The sequence below is a fragment of the Pagrus major genome, chromosome 12, assembly GCF_040436345.1.
Source record: "Pagrus major chromosome 12, Pma_NU_1.0".
Lineage (NCBI taxonomy): Eukaryota > Metazoa > Chordata > Actinopteri > Spariformes > Sparidae > Pagrus > Pagrus major.
This window is the reverse complement of record NC_133226.1, coordinates 21,655,490-21,674,941: the sequence shown is the minus strand read 5'-3', so window position 1 is coordinate 21,674,941 and position 19,452 is coordinate 21,655,490. Positions and strand designations below refer to the sequence as shown.

General features: G+C 41.5%; 2 protein-coding genes across 4 annotated transcripts; one reads left to right on the top strand and one right to left on the bottom strand.

Moving 5' to 3' along the window:
- Window positions 1-1,890: 1,890 nt before the first annotated feature.
- ark2n (arkadia (rnf111) N-terminal like PKA signaling regulator 2n) lies at window positions 1,891-12,681 on the bottom strand. Of its 3 annotated transcripts, XM_073477749.1 has the most exons (5): window positions 12,480-12,681; window positions 10,556-11,461; window positions 5,759-5,929; window positions 5,179-5,293; window positions 1,891-5,064 (listed from the first exon to the last, which is right to left on the bottom strand). In XM_073477749.1, the coding sequence occupies exons 2-5, from the start codon at window positions 11,391-11,393 to the stop codon at window positions 4,875-4,877; spliced, it is 1,314 nt and encodes a 437-aa protein (XP_073333850.1). In that variant the 5' UTR covers window positions 11,394-11,461; window positions 12,480-12,681; the 3' UTR covers window positions 1,891-4,874. The 3 variants fall into 3 exon arrangements, with proteins under 3 accessions (XP_073333850.1, XP_073333853.1, XP_073333852.1); XM_073477752.1 differs by lacking the exon at window positions 5,759-5,929; XM_073477751.1 differs by lacking the exons at window positions 1,891-5,064; window positions 5,179-5,293; window positions 5,759-5,929 and adding an exon at window positions 5,939-8,865.
- A 965-nt stretch (window positions 12,682-13,646) lies between these two features.
- On the top strand, window positions 13,647-19,193 carry atp5fa1 (ATP synthase F1 subunit alpha). The gene is made up of 11 exons (XM_073477838.1): window positions 13,647-13,780; window positions 15,351-15,426; window positions 15,534-15,703; window positions 15,898-16,071; window positions 17,217-17,383; window positions 17,602-17,902; window positions 17,991-18,215; window positions 18,286-18,393; window positions 18,482-18,626; window positions 18,727-18,877; window positions 18,966-19,193. The coding sequence occupies exons 1-11, from the start codon at window positions 13,721-13,723 to the stop codon at window positions 19,042-19,044; spliced, it is 1,656 nt and encodes a 551-aa protein (XP_073333939.1). The 5' UTR covers window positions 13,647-13,720; the 3' UTR covers window positions 19,045-19,193.
- Window positions 19,194-19,452: the final 259 nt, after the last annotated feature.

Genomic DNA, 19,452 nt, shown 5'->3' with positions numbered 1-19,452 from the left:
ATACAGCTGATGTTCTGCCCCGGGGGTGAAAAGAGCTGGCTAAAGGGCTTTGGTTTCAGGAGAAGGGCCCCGCGGACTGAATTGCTCCACTCCCTCATTGTCCTCCTCATGTGAACTCCATATGTCCCCCTAGTGGCAGGTGTCACAGTGTGACCTCTGACCCGGCATACCACTTCTGTGGGTGAGGGTGAAGTTGTATTGTTCGCAGCGAGGCAGTTGTCTAGACTGTTTGGCCACAGGATAAAAGCAAACAATGAGACGTGTCAGTACGTGTTGTACCTATGATGGTGATTATTCTCACTTGTGCGCACAAGTACACACTTGTAAAACACTTTTTGATAGACTAAGGCTTCAGATGCATTTATCAGTGTGCTGTAGAGCTGCAACGATTGGTCAATCAAAAGAAAAATAATCGCCAATTATTTTGCTAATTGATCACTTTAGTCATTTTTAAGCAAAAATGTCAAACATTGGCTGGTTCCAGCATTTTAAATGTAAGGATTTACATTACCCTGGGTTCTGGGAAAATGTGATTTTCACAACTTTCTTTTTACTTTTCCTTTGACTAAATGATAAATAGTGAAAATAATGTTTAACAAAAGCTTGAATGACACCGAGTAGAACATATACCTCAGCCTAGGCCCAACAGTCCCCAATCAAGCCTTCATCAGTCCTAATCCAATATCAAACTCAACAGCACTGTATCACTCTCAATTTTAAACCAACTGCTTAATCATAATTTAAGCAGATCTCATTGGGTGTAATAGTTCAAATGCTTGCAAAATGTTAGCTGCTGAATGTGGTATAGTTTGCTCTCCCCACAGATTTGCATCTGCACCAAAATCTGTCATAACTGTTTGGATATACTTCTAAAACTATGAAAGATGTGTTAAACCATTGGTACCCTCCTGAATCTTCATTATCTCAACTGCACATTGGTGGTAGTTGCATGTCTCTATTCCTATTTGTTACCATATAGGAGCTGAAACAAGACTACTCTATGAAAACATATTTAAATCCGCTAGATGCTAGATTTTCCCCTGAGAAATTATCAAAAATGTGGGAAAATGCCATATCTTGCACTATTAAAGAAAGTGAGAAAAAAAAAATCCTGGACCCGTCCCTTTATCTGGATCTGCACCAAATGTTAATGGGGTCTATTCTGGGCTGAGACCCATCCTCCATCCAAGTTTTGTGGAAGTCTGTTCAGTAGTTTTTGTGTAATCCTGATGACAAACCAACCAACCATAAAACAGACAGAGAGAACTTTTAAAAGTAGACTTTAAAGTGGAAGTGTGGCAACAACCAACCAACCAACCAACAACACAGGAAAAAATGTGTTTATTCAATCATTTAGTCTCTAACGGAAACATGAAAGCAGATAGAAATTGTGCCAGTCTGCCAGCCTGACTGGACTGCCACTCAGCCTTCATTTTCCTGCTTGGTGGCAGACAGAGTAGCATGTGCAAACGAGGTTGATGGGGAACCAAACAAACGGCGATGGTGTCATTATCTATTGACATTACATTGTGAAAATCAACATTAAAGATAAAACAAAACACTTGTCTATTACCAGCTGAAGTTACACTGTTTGCAAAAGTTGTTTTTGAAAGGTGCCTGAAAGGATGCAAGGATGTAACAAATTTAATTGTCTCCAGTTCACAGACTTCAGTCCCAATTAGACTTCTTCTGACAGCCACCATGACACGGACCCATCAAACTAAACATGGAACAACAAAGATAAATCCTCACCAGTTCAATTTTCCTTCCCTAAGCCTGACACTAGGCGTCCTAAAAGTCACAGCACATGAGCAAAGACATCACAGCCTGCTTGTGAAATGAACCACTGTGTTTTCTGCAGACAGGAGAATAAATTACAGAACAAAGGGGTCATTAAATAATGCTCTATTTATTTAGCTTTAAAATAGTTTCTTTTTGTTCTACAGACATATTTTCAAGGAAGTCGAGGACTTGCAGAAGCAACAAAATAAACACCTTTTTTTTTTGTTAATTTAAAATACTGACAGTAAAATAAAACAAAAATAACAGAAGAGCGAGGCTAAATTACTGGTAATGAGGATAATATCTGACTTGAGGTTAAAGATGTGACCAAACATGCTATGTGCAACCATAGTCGAGCATCACTGCCCTTATTTTCTACCAAACCTCTATCACTAAAGACACGAGTCTCACTAACAATTCATAATAATCCTAATTAACAATAGCAAAAGGGATTTTGCAAGCAGAAGTGGTCTGGTAAAAGAATTGTTGTTACAGTGGTAGGTGCTTTACGTGGAAAGAACTGGCCAAAGGAAAACAAAAATAATCACATTGTACTGTCTGAATTCATGTCACCTCATTTCACAACAAATGTACGGACTTCCAAATGAAAAGATTTAGACTTACAGAGCAAAGACCGGAAGCAAATTTCAAACTGGGAAAAGAAAACAAACTGAAAACATAAATTCCATTTAGACTTTGGTTTAGTTACTTATATTTAAAATTTCCCTTCCCTTCTGTGACCAGCAGAAGTAAAATAATTTGACTCTACGATTCTCAAACATGGCATTGGAAAGTAGGTGTTATTCAATATGCAATAAAACAAATGTGAAGTGTTAGCACAGTTTGTCAAGTTGGATCATTGATAAAAGATTTACCAGCCTGGCTGCCGTACTGCATGAAGACAAAAATAAGACCACAGGGGAAGAGAGCAAGCAGGCCCTGAGGATCAGGGTAAAAACAGTTCACACAGGAAAAGTGTCTTCTTTTTTTTTTTTCTTTTTTAAACGCCACAAACTCAACTCCACTTTTTACTCTTTTTATACGTGTGCTAAATTCACATCTATTATTAAAATATTTATTGAGATAGCAAAATTGACTTCTTTGTAAGGTAAAAGAATAAGCTTTATACGATTCTAAAAGAAAATAGTGCACATTTCAAGGCATTCAGGCCATCTTGCTTTGCAGTATTCAATGGAAAATGCATTTCCTCAGTTGTTATAAAGGGGTCCCCAGAGGTTTTAAAGGTGTTTGCATCCACTCAGGATAAGCATGCAAACAATAAGTGCACCCAGTCAGCACTGCAGGGTCATACATTCACTGATAACTACGTCACCTGGGACGCTCGCAGACTCCCAACACAAAATATGTCTATAAACAAAACATACATCATTTCTATTGCCAATACACCACCACATATAGTAGTGCTGTGGTGGAAGTGAGTATTATTTTGTAGTGTGTTCGTAACAAGTGTGTTTGTATTTTCCCTAAATCTGGGTATATAACAGTGGTTTTCTTAAAAAAAAAAAAAAAAAAAGAAAAAAAAAAGAAAGAAAAACTTTTTGTAATATGGCAGTAACAGAAACAAGAACTATGGATTGAATTATGATATTGATTGATTAAAAGAAATTTTGGGAAATGCGTTTAATTGCAGCTACAAGGAACTTTCACTATTTGATGACTCTGGCGCCCCCTGTGGCCGAAAGCGGTATGAGCACCACCGCCAGCTAACGGGTGCCTGGTAGAAGCAATTTTGTTGTGAAAGCTGAAGTTAACATACCCGATTAATGTTTTGATTTTAAAGGTAATCTGCCCCAGTGACGGCTTTAGAAATAACTTAAATAGCTATGAAGAAATAGCCAATCATCTTGTTAATGGTTCTGTTTACTTATGTGGGTCCTGTAGAGGCATCGGTGTTAAACTGAGATGGTTTCATAACCAGTTAAAAACTCTTTGTAGTTTGTTTAAATATGAAGCTACAATTAGCCACAGATTAGAATAGCACAAGGGCTGCAGATGGGGAAACAGCTAGCCTCGCACAATGCCTGGCCAAGAAACAGTTCAGCACTTAGACACTTGAAAGACATTTTTTTTACACTTACGTTTTGTATACATTGAACAAAATGAGACAATGCATTAATTAGAGAGCCTTCGAGGTGCTGGTAGGTGGATGGATGTTGTTACCTTTGGACAGAACCAAGCTAGCTGTTCTGCTCTGCTTCTAGACGTTGTGTTAAGCTAAGCTAACCAGCTGCTTGCTGTTGCCTTACTGTGTATTTAACAGAGAGACAGATGAGTGGTGTCAATTTTTCTGGTCGAACTCTTGGCAAAAAGCAATTAAGCCCATTTCCCAAAATTTCAAACATTCCTTTTAGATAAATCAAACTCCTGCTCTGCAGCACCAGAGAATAGGCTGGACCTAGGCTGCACAGAGGATAGTAAAGCAAAGCGATCCATGCAGACTGAGCTAAATGTGAAACCAGTGGTGAGACTTTTGAAAACAAAACTGACCCTAGACATCAATCTATGGTCTACTGTACAACATAAAGTGTACCAGCTGCCATTTTTGTCTTGAGCGCAGGTGACTGCGGGTAAAAATGCCGAATCAAGTCTGAAAAGATGTCATTCAGAGTCTGTAGTGAAGCAGGTCAACAGCCGTGTCATGATACTGACCTGCTCTCAAGCAGCAACGTGAAGTTTTCACTTGACAGCTTGCAAGCACACAACACAAAATTACCACCTACATCCGTTATCAATGGGTAAACTGAGGTATTAAAAGAAGGTAGGATATTGCTATCATTAACAGATCAAGTCACTCTTGCGTATATTTCCACCTACGCTTGAAGTGCTGTGCCATTTTATTAAAACTAAAGTCAGAGCTGAGGAGCCAACATCAGGGAATCACGTCAGTAGAATGGCTTTGATACATATGATTGTTTAACAGTAAGTTAAAAACAAACAGTGCCCTGGAGCAGGAAGAGTCCACGAGCGGTTACAGGCGAGGCCGCAACTATAGGAAGGATTTCAGCCGTAACATGGAGGCAAGGCGAGAGGGACGAGAGGAAGAAATGAGGAGTCTTCAGTGTACAAGTTGTTTAAAGTAGGTATTTGTGTCCGGCGTCCTCGTCGAGTGTGAGGTCCACCACTTCGGGAGGGGACACCCAGTTGGGCTGAGGGGAAACAGTAGTCCAGAGCTGTGGTTGATTTGTGCTGTTTAACTGCTCCACTGAGCTCTCCTTCCAGGTGGACAGACTCTTTATCACCCCGCCGCATGGGTGGGCACATCTGGAGTTAGACAAAGACATTTAAAAAGTTGAAATCATTTGTAACACCAGAGAGGGAGAGGAGAGGGGGCAATTCACACTGTCAGTAAAATGTTTCCCCACTGTAAGTCTTTACCGTGCTTTCTCTTGCACTCCGACTATTTCCACCTCACTGTCAGAGGAAGCAATGTTAATCTGGCCCTTGTTGTGTTGAGAACTTTCCTTGTGCGACAGCTCTGCCTCCGCGTGGCCTGAAACAAACGAGAGGAACAGAGTCACACATTGTGAGGAGGACCGGAGCAGCATAGAGCTTCAGGCCTCGCTGACACAAAGACTGCAGCTGCTTTGACACAGACAAGAACAAAACAATGATGACTCTGACACTTGGGTATAAAATGCTTGCTGGATAGCAGGGACTGACACATTGGACAGAACATAAATTGTGAACTTTATGTTCATGTTTCGACAATGCCGGCTAGTCAGTTGCAAAAGGTCAATTCTGTTGTCTTGAAGCAAGGAGGAAAGACTTTTATAGCACCAAATGTAAGCCAGTAGGATGAAGGCAGTTGTACTTCAAAGGCGTCTTGCTGAGATAAAAAGACCATTTCCCCCACATAGCACATTGCTTACTGGTGACACCCATGCCTCTAAATGTCCTGTCTTCACTGAGAGGAGTGGAAATGATCAGTTTTGGATTTACCGGGTTTGTAACTGACCTGAGATAGAGCTCAGAGCTCTTATACACCCAGAGTGAGCTGCCATATCCTGGCCTCTGTGTGTTTTTAGCTCATGCTTTATCACCGTGGGCCGGACTGTCTCCACACTCATACTCTCCTGGTTAGAATCAGTGTCTGAAATATCATAGTGACCCACTACTGGAGGCCCGTCTGCAGAAAACAAAGAAAACACTTCATTATTCAATTCATGCCTGGGAATAGTAGGAACTGGACACTGCATCCATAGTTCTACTAATAGGAACAAGGAAACACACCATATTTTCCGCAGATGATAGCGAAGTAAAACATGTTGGGCTCATTTAGCTTGATAGCTCTAATATCGTGAACGGTTATAGAAACCTTCCAGGTTTTCCAAGCTACACCAGCGAGGCTTTTCTCTTTTTATAACCAGGGTTGTGTTTGCAGTGTATTAATAAATCTTTTGCAGCAGCTTTTTTTCTCTCCATTTATTGCTTTTAAAATAACAGCCATTCACATAAAAACTACACTAGAATACAGTCATTACAAAACACTTCAAAATGATCTTACTCAGTGAATGAAATGTAGTGGGGGTAATAAAAAGCCAAACAATAGATTAGTAACTCTGTGGAAGAGCAGGTACAGGTATCTTTGTTCTACCCTGTAAAAGAAGTCCCTGGGAGAGAGAGAGACACGCACACACTGCTATCCAGACAAGACAGTGGGTGTGTGTGAGGGGGTTCGTCTGGACAGCATGTACTATGAGAGAGAACGCTGCCTATGAATAGCTGATTGGGCTGAAATAGGCAGGTACCAGGGTTACCAGAGAAACCGAGGACTTGCCAATGTAAAGGCCATGTATTAGAGATAGAAAAAGGACTCATGTAAACCAGGATTATCTCTTTGGTAAACAATGGACTGTCCTTAGTGTTTGTTTCTAATGCACACAGTTTGTGATTGTATGCACAAGGCTCCCTTTAACTGTGTTGATCAAACAAACAGTTGATTTAAAGGTCATTTCAGTCGTGACAAATGCAGGACAGCAGTCGTTGGAGTAATTATGCACCATGAAACAAAAACAACAATTTTCACACAATTTGAAACAAAACCATTAGGCTAAGAGAAAACAACCAAATAGATAAAATGTTCAGTCGGTCACCATTTATCAGCATAAGCAAAGCTGCACCTTGCACACATGCTGCTGATGAAAACTAATTTGGCCTTGCACATTCTAGTTACTAATATAATCACATGCAAACAGGTGGGAGAACTTTCCTTCCAGCTTTCAGTTATGTAAAACTGACAGTCATGGGGCTACATATACACATACAGAAAATGTAACACTCTTTTTTTTCTTTTTTTTAAACATCCTAACTATAAATATGATTAGGCCTGTGATGGTTAGATAGTGTTAGCAGTGTTAAGAACTGTGACACTATGGTCATTTACATCAGCAAAAGGAGTTTGAGGAGAGGGTTGAGGAGTGTGTCCACCTCAAAAGACCACAGGATCTGAACCAGAGAAGGCCACTTGATCTCTAAGTTTTTAGGAAATCGGTAAACATTTGCCATGCACCATACTGCAGCTGTATTACTGCAGTACATTTGTTAGTTTGATGCCTGGATTTTTAGTTTAAAGTCAAGCTGCAGAAACACACAGTGCCTTGTGGAGACACAGGCCAAGCTGGCAGACCAGTGCATAACTAAAGATAAACTAGGCGAGTATTATGTGAGTGAAGATTTGAAGCTCTTGACATCGCAGCTAATAACCACAACGTAGGAACCCATGCCTTATCTGATGTCCATAATCTATACATAGGCTACTAAAAATAAACATTGGGAGTCATTTCTCCCTCACTAGTTTCTTGTTACTGCACAAAGGCAGTGATAGCAGCAAATGTAACAGAAAGGCAAACATTTAAAATGTAAACTTCTAATCTAATTATGTAATAGGATTCTAAAAAGCAAGAAATCGTGTAGGTTAGTATATGTGTGTTTATATTTATAGGCAAATCTGTGTTTTTAAATGTTTTGATGTTAGTAAAGCTATGCCACCAAAATAAAGGTTGTCACAAGATTTTAAAAGTCATGAACCATTTACAAGCAAAGTGCAAACAGTTCAGGAGGAAGAAGAGTAATGTAGAGTGTTGAACCTAATTTCTAAAGAAATAGTACTATGATGCTCTATCGTTCCCAGCATGAAGTTAGAATGACAAGGCACATGCTATTAAGCAGCAGCACGCCACATAGCACTGTCATGATGGCTGCCCAGGTGCTGTAATGCACATTCTGTATGAATGACATATTCAGCTACTGTGTGTGTGTATGTGTGTGTGTGTGTGTACAGCTGGTCAACAAAAACAAACAAGCCATACATTAAGCAATACAATAAGAGCCCTGACTCAACAGTCTATTGAGATTTGCCCCGTGTCCGTGTCACAGATGCTGCAGAAATCAAACAGGTGAGTTGAATTATTCTGAATGTCACATCTCACAGTGATTCAGTGCCAGCAGGTGCACCGGGCCTCAGGTCTGCACACAGTCAAGTCCAAATGACCAGCTCAGGCCCAGCTGCTGTTGATGGTATATCTGTTTAGTGACCTCACATCATTTACCTATATTAATACCCATTGCCATGCTTTCTGCATCCACACTTGGTAAGATCAAAGAGCGAGGAGTGAAGTAGAAGTGTAATCTAAACATTCAAGAGACCAGGGTCTGGAACACCTAGATTTCCATTCTGAGTGACCACTTCAGGTAGGATGTTGTTGTTTATGGGGGTGGGGGTGAGACTGTTGTTCTCTCGTGCCAACATGTAGGCAGCCATAGTCTCAGCAGACTCTGACGAGGGCAAATAGGAACTGGGCGGGGACGGACGTCCCCCCTGGGGGTGCTGCCCTTCCAGGGCATCACTTGAGCGTTTGGACGAGTCGTTGTCCGAGTCGAGGTGTGCAAGCTTTTCCATCCAGATGCGGAAGCGCTCCTCAGTCTGTCGCTGCATCACAGCAAAGCGCGTCATGGCCTCCTCCAGAACACTGCCGATGCCGTTCCTGTCCCACGTACTGGTGTCCAGCAGCCCATGAATCTGGGCGCCCACTCTGGATCTCTCCGATGCACGTCTGAAGCCAGCTTTAAAGACATTGAGGCCAAGCCATAAGAAAATACAGTAGCACGTTCATGCTTCGGAGGTGGACTTTTGTATTAAAAGAGAAAATGAGTTTGTTTTTGGTTACGTGCAGATCGACTCTTTCATGCTGATGGACTACATCATGCAGTTGTAGCACTCAAATCTGTGTGCGGAATGTAAAAATGGTTGAAACATTTCATGTAGTACGGATCCCTAATGTCAGAAAACTGGATGTCTCGGGCGACTGATTCAGTGACTGCTTTGGAGAAAGTGTTAACTGGAAAGACTTAAGGTAAATGCACCCATTTCTGGCAAATTCATTACAAAACTATGATAGAGATTAGTCTAAACTACATTTTCTACTAAAATGAGTCATCTTTGTAAAATATAAGGTAGGGTTAGTATCAGCCAAACCAGGCACCTTGAATTATACCACTACAAAAACAAAAATGGTACTAGATAAAGTGGTTCCACAGTAACAACTGATTTAAACAGAGACCTTGACACAAGACAAGCTTAATTCTGAACTTCATGGAAAAGAAAAACTGCCTACCCGAGGAAACCCAACATGTTATATTCTAAGAAATACAGTGAAAAAGATCAGCCTCAACACCAACAGCAGCAGGCCTGAAAATACCACCCTGAAGCAACTTATGGAAAACTCAACTCACCCAAGAGGTTCTACAACCATCTGAAAACATTACGTATACTGAGGAAACAAACACCGGGCCAATGTACCGTCCATACAGTCACTGTGTCTATTCTTATTAGATACTTCTGTGCTTGAGTTTAGTCTATAACTTACAGCCATCCTCAGTCAGAGCAGTATATGCATTAATATTTTGTAGTCTGTTGCATAAGAGCTATCTGACTCAGGGTTGCTACACAACCCATTACAGGGAAGAGAAACCACCTGTTTGCAATTCTAAAAAAGCTTCATCGCCTCCTGTGTAGGCAGAGTGAAGTGTATGATAGACCTGAGGAATATTCAAACGCTTCAGTCAGAGAAAGAAAAGCAGGATATACTAAATGAGTTGGAAGTTAGACTAGCACAGTGACATTATACATCATTGTCTATTTACAGCAACGGCTGAGGATATAAATGGCTCACTTGTTGAATTGCAGAACTCACAATTTAGGTTAGATTAGCACATCTCCGTTTATATCAGTCCATGAGTTGAAAAATGTCCACTAGACTTCCACAGCATGCAAACGATGAGACTAAGTTCCAACAAAACATATGTTGTCGTACTACAAGTGACTTGGCATAGGCCCTTCTAAAACATACAGTCTGTGTGTCTACAGACAGGGTGAATGAAGACAGGTGATGGGTGAGAAAACAACCAAAAGAAAAAAAGGAAAAAAAGACAGTGATTTATAGAATTAACACAAACAAAACAGTGTTTGTACTGATCTGATGACTTTCTACAGTCCCATTACATTCTTACTATATGTAGCAAGTGAAAAGGTTGGTTTGCCTGAAAATTTAAAGTCATGCAGGCAACCTCTTATTGTTCAGCTCTGTGTTTGACTCTTAAGGCTAATCACCTTTGATCATCAAGCTGTGGATCTATGTTTTTTCTGTTACTATGTGACGTCTTTATATGGGATATGTAAGTGGATGTTACAATTACCCTGAACAGTGGAAGAAGTACTGTACTGTAAGCGTGTGTAGTGAACATGGGATGTTACCTGAAATATCTGTCTTGATTGTCTTGCTACCTCCTGAAGTGTCATCGTCGTCGTCCTCAGAGGAGCTGGTGCTGGAGTCACACGTGAGCTCGCTGTCGCTCGTACTGCTGTCCTGCAGCAGGTTATACTTCTTCCGTGCTGCTGCCTCTCGTTTCTGCCTCAGCAAACGCATTCGCTCCTTGTGTTTCTGGCTCCGGTGACCTTTCACTTTCGCCAACTTGCCGTTGGTTTGTTTTTCCTGCCCTCCTGCTGCTACCATAGTGGGCTGGCAGCGGTTTTTCTTTGCAGCCATTGCATTAGGGGGCATCTCACTCTCCGAACGTGACCGCCGAGACTTCCTCCCCCCTGCGCCCGTGGCAGATGTTTGCCTCCCTGTTGCCTGCCCGGGATCATTTGCAGCTTCCATGCTGCCCCCCTCCTCTGCTCCTACACGAGGAGCAGCACCTTCTTCCCCTGAGGACAGTGTGTCTGAGTCAGCAAGGTGGCCACTGGATGAAGGGGAGAGCATGCAGGGGTTTGAGGAGTCACTCTCATAGATATGACGAGATACAGGCTTGTCACTCCCTGTGGAGGCATGCTGGGACTCTGGGGAGTCTCTGCGTAGCTCCTGCATCAGGCATGGCATGGAGAGGAGACTCTGCTCACCCTCTGTATTCAAGGGGCTGTCTCCCTCTTTTTCCCTCGGTGGTGAGCTGGTACTGGTGGTGGTCTCTGTTTTCAGATGGTCATCCTGCTCTCCCTGAGCAGACGTCGTGGCTGATTGTGCTTCATCAAGGCACTCTATGGGGCACTCAGCATCCACAAATTCCTCTGCCTTCTCTGAATCAGCCATCTTCATGCTATTAAAGCCCAGAGCCCAAAGGTCCAACAAACATGGACCAATGTGCCTGGACCAGAGCTCACCTGCTGGGATAACAAAAACATACCACCAATTACAATTCACAGTTTGAATGACAGCAATATGTGCATCTGTGCAAGAGGCGTCTGGGAGCATGGGGTGTGATATCTATTTGGTTATTTTCACAAAGCAAACTGCGTTGCCAGTCTGGTTTTCTGCATCTGAGGAGATAACCTCAAATATGTGTGGAATAAATCCCAACATATTATAAACGATAAACCCCAGAGTTAGCACCAAGGTTTACCATTACTTCAATTAGTCATTTTGCAATATTTATGGGCAATATTAAATATAGTGGACATTTCTTTTGAAACATGTAGATCTACAGTTCAGCTATATAGATACACACTGGCGGCATGTTCAAGCTTTCTCATCCCTTTTTCCAAACTTGTGTGGCTTTAAACTTATTTTGAACATTTTGTACTGGTTTAACATGCTGCAGGACCACTGACTGTTCAGGTCTCAGAAACAACAGATGACCTCATTCAACTTGATGCAACAATTTGGCCAGAGAGAAATCCCATTAACGACATTGCTAGTATGCACTTTGAGTGCAAAAACGCTACTTCACTTTGATTTTTGATCAACTTTTACATCTCACACAGACTGAGAATGATTTCATGATAGCCTGTTTAATATCCTCAGCCACGATGAACTAACTGTATTTAAAATGCGACATTTATTGGTGATAATTCGTGACTTTAACGTTAGTTAGTTGTGTCTGTGGTTAGCTGAGGCTAACACAGGCTCGGATCCAGACAGTTACTTTTAGCTGCGTAGTGAAGCTAACCTCGGTCATAACCTTACGCCCAAAAACTTGGCGAGAAAAAGACGACTAGTCATGGGAACATTTTCAGGTCGCAGGGCAGCTGCCTCGCAAGAGTCTATAAATGGAAGCAGTATCTATCCACCCAGAGGCGTAACAAGCAGGATAATGTCAGCAGCTAACGCTAGCAGCTAACGCTAGCTCAGTCAAAGCGATAGCCAACTTAGCATTTAAAATCGGCTGCGCTAGTTGTAACTTACCGCGGCGTTAGTTGTACTCTTCTTTTCCCCGCGTCAGACTTATCGACATCTTCGGTAATTTGGAGCCTCTCTGATTTGCGATGCATAAACAATGCACTGATAAATACACTTTATTAATTTGCTACTTGGAAGAATCTGAATGTGTTTTGGCGCAGTGTGCTCGCAGCTTCGCGAGCTCTGTTAGCCGTTAACAGCTAGCTGTATGTTTATTTTAAAATGTCTCCATCATGGCCGCCGTCTTTACAAAGCTACATGCGCCACTTCCGGCCTTTTGTTCACGGTCGAGCGCCCCCGTGGGTCGAGTATTGGTACTACAGCCCAGTCAGTCCAGTCATACTTGAGTAAAAGTAAGGATACTGTGTCAAAATACGACTTTGGTAAAAGTGAAAGTCACCCATACTAATAGTACTTGAGTAAAAGTCTTCAAATCTAATATTTAATGTAGAATACATTGTACTATATAGTATAGAGTATATTATGGTCAAATTCACATCAGCTGCTGTGTACATTATTTTTTACTGAACTGTGTTAATTACCCCAGATTTGCTGTTTGGTAATTATATCAGTCACAAATTAATCTAGAAAATGGCACTATTATCAGCAAAGTATGAGCTCAGATAATAGGCATTAAAACTAGATTTTGATGCCCATTTTTTAAGACAAGACCTCAGGATCAGATAATAAAGTGCTTTTTAATCAAATCTCAAGATCACACTAATTGGACCCATTACTTTATTTACCATCAAAACAAAAGCAATCTATATTTTTGGTGTAAGTTTGGCTTAATCTAAAGCATTGAAGCAAACATGTAAATTATTATAAGATGTCTGTTTTTGACCTATACTATTACATTGTCCTGGAATCAACCAAAAATTGCTGGAAATATCCCCAAGCTAAATTTTGATAAGTCGGATGGTTCATAATGATAAAATCATATTAATAAGTAGATACACGTTTAAATATAATATTTGTCATATCTCCTGTATATTTTGACTTATTGTAATAAATCATGACCTACCTGGCGTTTGACAATATCATACTTCATAACATTTTGAAAATGGAAAGAAAGAAAGAAAGAAAGGAAAAGAAAAGAAAAGAAAAGAAAAGAAAAGAAAAGAAACAGAAGTAGTACTTTATTTTGAAGTACTTCCGGGTCACCGTGACCTTTCTCCTGCTCGCCTCCGTGTCCGCCATCCTTCTCTCTCCGCTCCGGAGCAGGACAGATTGAGCAGGACACCGACATGCTGTCTGTACGCGTCGCAGCGGCCCTTGCCCGGGCCCTACCTCGCCGGGCTGGATTTGTAAGCAACTTTAAATCCTTCGTGTTTCGATTTGTGTCGCATTTCTTCACCTAATCCCGACTTAATTCAGTTAAAGCGCCATGGCGGTGTTGTGCATGCACACGTCTTTGCACCGGAGGACACCGGGCCCTTCACAGAAGTTAGCTAGCTAGTTCCCACATTTGTGACAGACGGGAACCTCCCGCCCACTAAACCGTACATTGCATTTTTAATAGTGACTTCACGATTAAATTGACTTTTCAGCTGCGTGTTACGGTGCTAATGCATTGCCAACGCACGTGACTAAGCTAAAGTGCAGTAATGACGAATGTAATTTGGTAGTGAAGGTCAGGTTTGTGTCACTCCGCATGCTAGCTTTCACTGCAAATGCCAAGTTTTTGCAAAGTTGATTGCAAATAATGGGGCGATATGAAGCTTAATCTCATTCTGTTTTTTCTTTTAAGGCTATTAGCTGTTAGTACAGACTGTCCTGTGACTCTGCAGAATGCACGACCTGTTTTATGTTTTGGAAGTAGGATTGTCTACATACAGATTTTGGCTAGTTGTGAAGCTGTTTCTAAAAATCTTCATTGACTTTCAGTACAATCTGGATTTAAACAGTCTGCTGTAGGATTTAAAGAAAGATTTACAACCGGTTCCCTAAGTTGTAGCTCTGCTTCCTATCCAGATAGTTGCAAGTAATGACATATGGCCTTGTTTTTGTTTTAAAGCATTACTGATCAATGCTCACACATTTAGCTGATATAAAGAAATCTTACATTTTTGGTTCATGTTGTGTTAATTAAGTGAAACATTACAGAGTCACAGCTTAGGAAATGGGATAAAAAATCTTTTTTTATTGTGCAACCAAAACCCAGATTATTAGGATAGTCCTTCGTAAACCTTGTGAACAGTTTTCAAACATCGCAGAGTGTTTATCTTCCATAAAAACGAGCGGATGGTTAGTGATAAATCGCCCTTAAGAATTCAACTAATTAAAAATGTGTTAACCAGCAAAACAGGTATGGGCACAAAAAGTGTCTCTTTACAAAATAAAAGTACTTGTTCATCAAAAATATCAAAGTAAAATACAAAATAAAGGTATGACGGATGGGAGCTCCGTGATTATGGTGCAGCCATTACTTTTTGTTTTTGTTTGTCATTCAGATTACTTGCTTTATCTGTCCTTTTAACTCGTATGTTGTCTATTCTGATGTTTTTCATCAAACATGGTCTGTGGTTTTCTAATGGAAAAACATCCCGACATATATTATTAATGATGAACTGATACATGAAAGGCTCAAGCTGGCTATAAGTGGGTTAGCTCTCATGTACTATGTGACAAAGTCGAGACAAAATATTTTAAACGCCTTTCAGTAATAATTCAACACAAACTGCATCAGAAACTTAAAATGTCCATAAAGTTTAACCAGTTAGCAGTTTAAACAAAAAACTGAACATTGTCTAAGACTGTATTAGTGTTAACAGGGTCAATAAATTTGGATTTGTCTGATTTAATCGTGTGATTAAGTAGAAAAACCAGCACTAACTTCCTGTGGATAATATGATTTCTTTGCTTGTTGTGTTAAAGGTATCAAAGAACGTTGCTGCAGCATGTGTAGGAGCCAGGAATCTGCACACCGCTCGTCCATGGCTGCAGAAAACAGGTGAGACCTTTTATTAACCTGTTGCATAAGAAAATTAATTACCCAATGGGGTTTCAAACCTGTTAATTAGTGGACCTTTCTTGAATAACACTTTACAACCGTTAAAGGCACAGCCGAGGTGTCGTCCATCCTGGAGGAGAAGATCCTGGGAGCCGATACCGCTGCCGACCTGGAGGAGACTGGCCGTGTGCTGTCCATCGGTGATGGTATTGCCAGAGTGTACGGTCTGAGGAATGTGCAGGCTGAGGAGATGGTGGAGTTCTCCTCTGGGCTGAAGGTAAGACTGATGATACCACTGACCTCTACTGCTACAGCTTGAATGTTTTAGGAGAGTAAAAGCTACGTTGTTAAAGGTAATTGGCAAAAGGCAGTATTCTCTACTGTCTCAGAAACTGCTGTCAGTGTTCCTTTGGTAAAGTTCATAGGCACTGCTACTGAATGGTAGTAACTGTTGTTTCTTCTCTTTTCCAGGGCATGTCTCTGAACTTGGAGCCTGACAATGTTGGTGTTGTGGTGTTTGGTAACGACAAACTCATCAAGGAAGGAGACATTGTCAAGAGAACAGGCGCTATTGTAGATGTGCCTGTCGGTGAAGAGCTTCTGGGCCGTGTGGTTGACGCTCTGGGAAATGCTATCGATGGAAAGGTAAATGATGATAATTAGCTATATGATTATATTTCTTTGTACTTATAGTAAAACAATTAAAAGATGGATGAATATATGCATAGACAAGATAGGAAAAAATAATTGGTTGATTTTAAACCCATGAGGAGATAACGATGTCCCTGCGTTCCAATACCCATACTATCATACTATTTAGTATGCCAGAAAAGGATTGAGTATATCCCAATACGAATTATGTAAAATGTGGTTTGCCAAAAATATCAGGATGTCCTACTACATCCGTGGTCGGTGTTTGCAGTATGCAAGCCAACATGCTTTTCCTGCTATTCTGACCCTCAATCCTCTGCGCAGCGGAAGATACATCTCGTGTCACGGTGTGTTGCGAGAAAATAAACTAAGCAGAGAGAGCAAAACATTTGACAGCTCACTGACAGATGACCACTCATTTGACAGAATGACAGACACTGCAGTGACAGATGAAAGCGTGTTTAAGTACCTTTTATTTTGCACTCTAAAATTACGCACTAAGGCTGCGACGGATATAGGAGAAAGGGTCAAAGTTCAAGGCGCACTGTCATGACAATTTTAGATTCATTTAGATTCCCTTAGACCCTCAGACTGTTTAATAGTTTAGAGTCTAATAAACAAAAGCTGCCTCTCCATGCCGTTTGTCACTGACCACAAGAACACTTAACAAGCGTGAGGGAATTAGTAGGCACTTATTTTTTTTAGATAAATCATACAGATAAGATGGAGGAAAGCCATTGACCTTTTCCCTAGTGCTAAGTGCAAATGACTCACTCAAAAAATCTCTCTTACAGATATTTTCCCATTAATTAAAAACATTTTTTTTAATTTCACTGCAAGGAGTCCTTAATCATCCTCAAACGTTATGTCAGAGATACATGCAATCAAGGTGTTGATCATCCAGAGATATGCAGCTGGGTATCATCTGCATAGCTATGAATATTAATGTTTAGCATGAAAGACTAAATTCATATGCCAAGCTAGTTTATCCTCTAATTTCATGGCTTGTTTTCATAAATTTCTCTCTGTTATAGAGTGGATTTACAGTATCAGGCCTTTTTGATTGAATAATTCACTGGTCATGAGAGAAATTATTTGATGCTTCTCCTGATCTTTTTGTTCCGCTATTTACCTCACAGGGCCCCCTTGGTGCCAGCATCCGCAGGCGTGTGGGTCTGAAGGCCCCAGGCATCATCCCCCGTATCTCTGTGAGGGAGCCAATGCAGACCGGCATCAAAGCCGTGGACAGTTTGGTCCCCATCGGCCGTGGACAGCGTGAGCTCATCATCGGCGACAGGCAGACAGGGTAAGAGGACTCTGCTCAAAGGGAATAGTTGAACACATGACCGCTTCTGATGTTGTCCCTAGTGCCACTGAAATGCTGTCACATTATTTTTTCCTTCTGTTGCTGCAATGTAAGGCGGTGTCCTGATTTAACTTTATTTTTAATGAATTAAAACTGGAGAGTTCTGAACTCCAGAACACAAGATTGATATTGTCTAATGTACAACATTTGTGTTGCAGCAAAACCGCCATTGCCATCGACACGATCATCAACCAGAAACGCTTCAACGAGGGAACTGACGAGAAGAAGAAGCTGTACTGCATCTACGTCGCCATCGGCCAGAAGAGATCCACAGTGGCTCAGCTGGTGAAGAGGCTGACTGATGCTGACGCCATGAAGTATACCATCGTGGTGTCTGCTACTGCCTCTGATGCCGCTCCCCTGCAGTACCTGGCTCCCTACTCCGGCTGCTCCATGGGCGAGTACTTCAGAGACAACGGCAAGCACGCCCTGATCATCTACGACGATCTGTCCAAGCAGGTGAGTTGGAGGGGATTTAAAACGAAGAAATCCAGTCGTTAAGGTAAATTTGCAGATGAAGTCAACTTGATGTGGTATCTCTCTGCAGGCCGTCGCCTACCGTCAGATGTCCCTGCTGCTCCGTCGTCCCCCTGGTCGTGAGGCTTACCCAGGAGACGTCTTCTACTTGCATTCCCGTCTGCTTGAGAGAGCTGCTAAGATGAACGACAACTTCGGCGGCGGCTCCCTCACAGCCCTTCCCGTTATCGAGACGCAGGCTGGTGACGTGTCAGCCTACATTCCAACTAACGTCATCTCCATCACAGACGGACAGGTGAGTGTGTGACTCGCTCCAGCCCAATTAAAATCCTGAACCAGTCACTTAAAGCTGTTCTCTCACTCAGATCTTCTTGGAGACTGAGCTGTTCTACAAGGGTATTCGTCCAGCCATCAACGTCGGTCTGTCTGTGTCACGTGTCGGATCTGCTGCCCAGACCAGGGCCATGAAGCAGGTTAGTCTTCCTTGTAATGACCCATCTCCCTATTTCTGTCACAGTGAACGTCTTTGATTCTGACTCGTTGATTTCTGTCAATCATCAGGTGGCTGGTACCATGAAGCTGGAGCTGGCCCAGTACCGTGAGGTGGCTGCCTTCGCTCAGTTCGGTTCTGATCTGGACGCAGCCACTCAGCAGCTGCTGAACCGTGGTGTTCGTCTGACTGAGCTCCTTAAACAGGGACAGTACTGTGAGTACATACATTTAGTATTACGTTGCCCTCAGTAGGCATCTTTTTAAGATGTCTCCATTCTACAGTTGTCTTATGTATCGTGACTGTATGTTTTCAGGTCCAATGGCCATTGAAGAACAGGTAACAGTCATTTACGCTGGTGTGAGGGGACACCTGGACAAAATGGAGCCTAGCAAGATCACCAAGTTCGAGAAGGCCTTCCTGCAGCACATCCTGAGCCAGCACCAAGACCTGCTGTCAGCTATTAAGTAAGTCCAAGAGCTTCTCAGCAACAGCATGTGTGATTTTTGTTTTTTTGCGTGTATGTATTTTTAACCAATCTTTTCTTGATTGCAGGGCTGATGGCAAAATCTCTGAGGCATCCGATGCTAAACTCAAGCAATTAGTGTTGACTTTCCTCTCCAGCTTCGAGTAAAGTGATACTTTTTGATCTGGTTGTTTTCATGTCTTCATAGTGCATCGTCAGTTATACTTTCTATGAACTTTAAAAAACAATTCAAGCAGCACTTGATCTTTAATGTACAGATATCTCTGAACGGAGAATAAAGTATTCCAACTAGTTGACTTGATTGTGTCTTCTTGCTTTTGGAGTGCTGTTGGGTCACTTTCTATTTTGATTTACCTTGATGATGAAACTATTATTTTTGATATATATATATATATATATATATATATATATATATATATATATATATATATATTATAGCCACAACACTAAACAATTTGCATCTTAAATTCCTGCTTATTTGTTAAGCACAGCAGTAAGGTTGAGACGAAGAACTAACGAAAAACGGCTCAGAGAGATGGGACTTAATGTATGAAA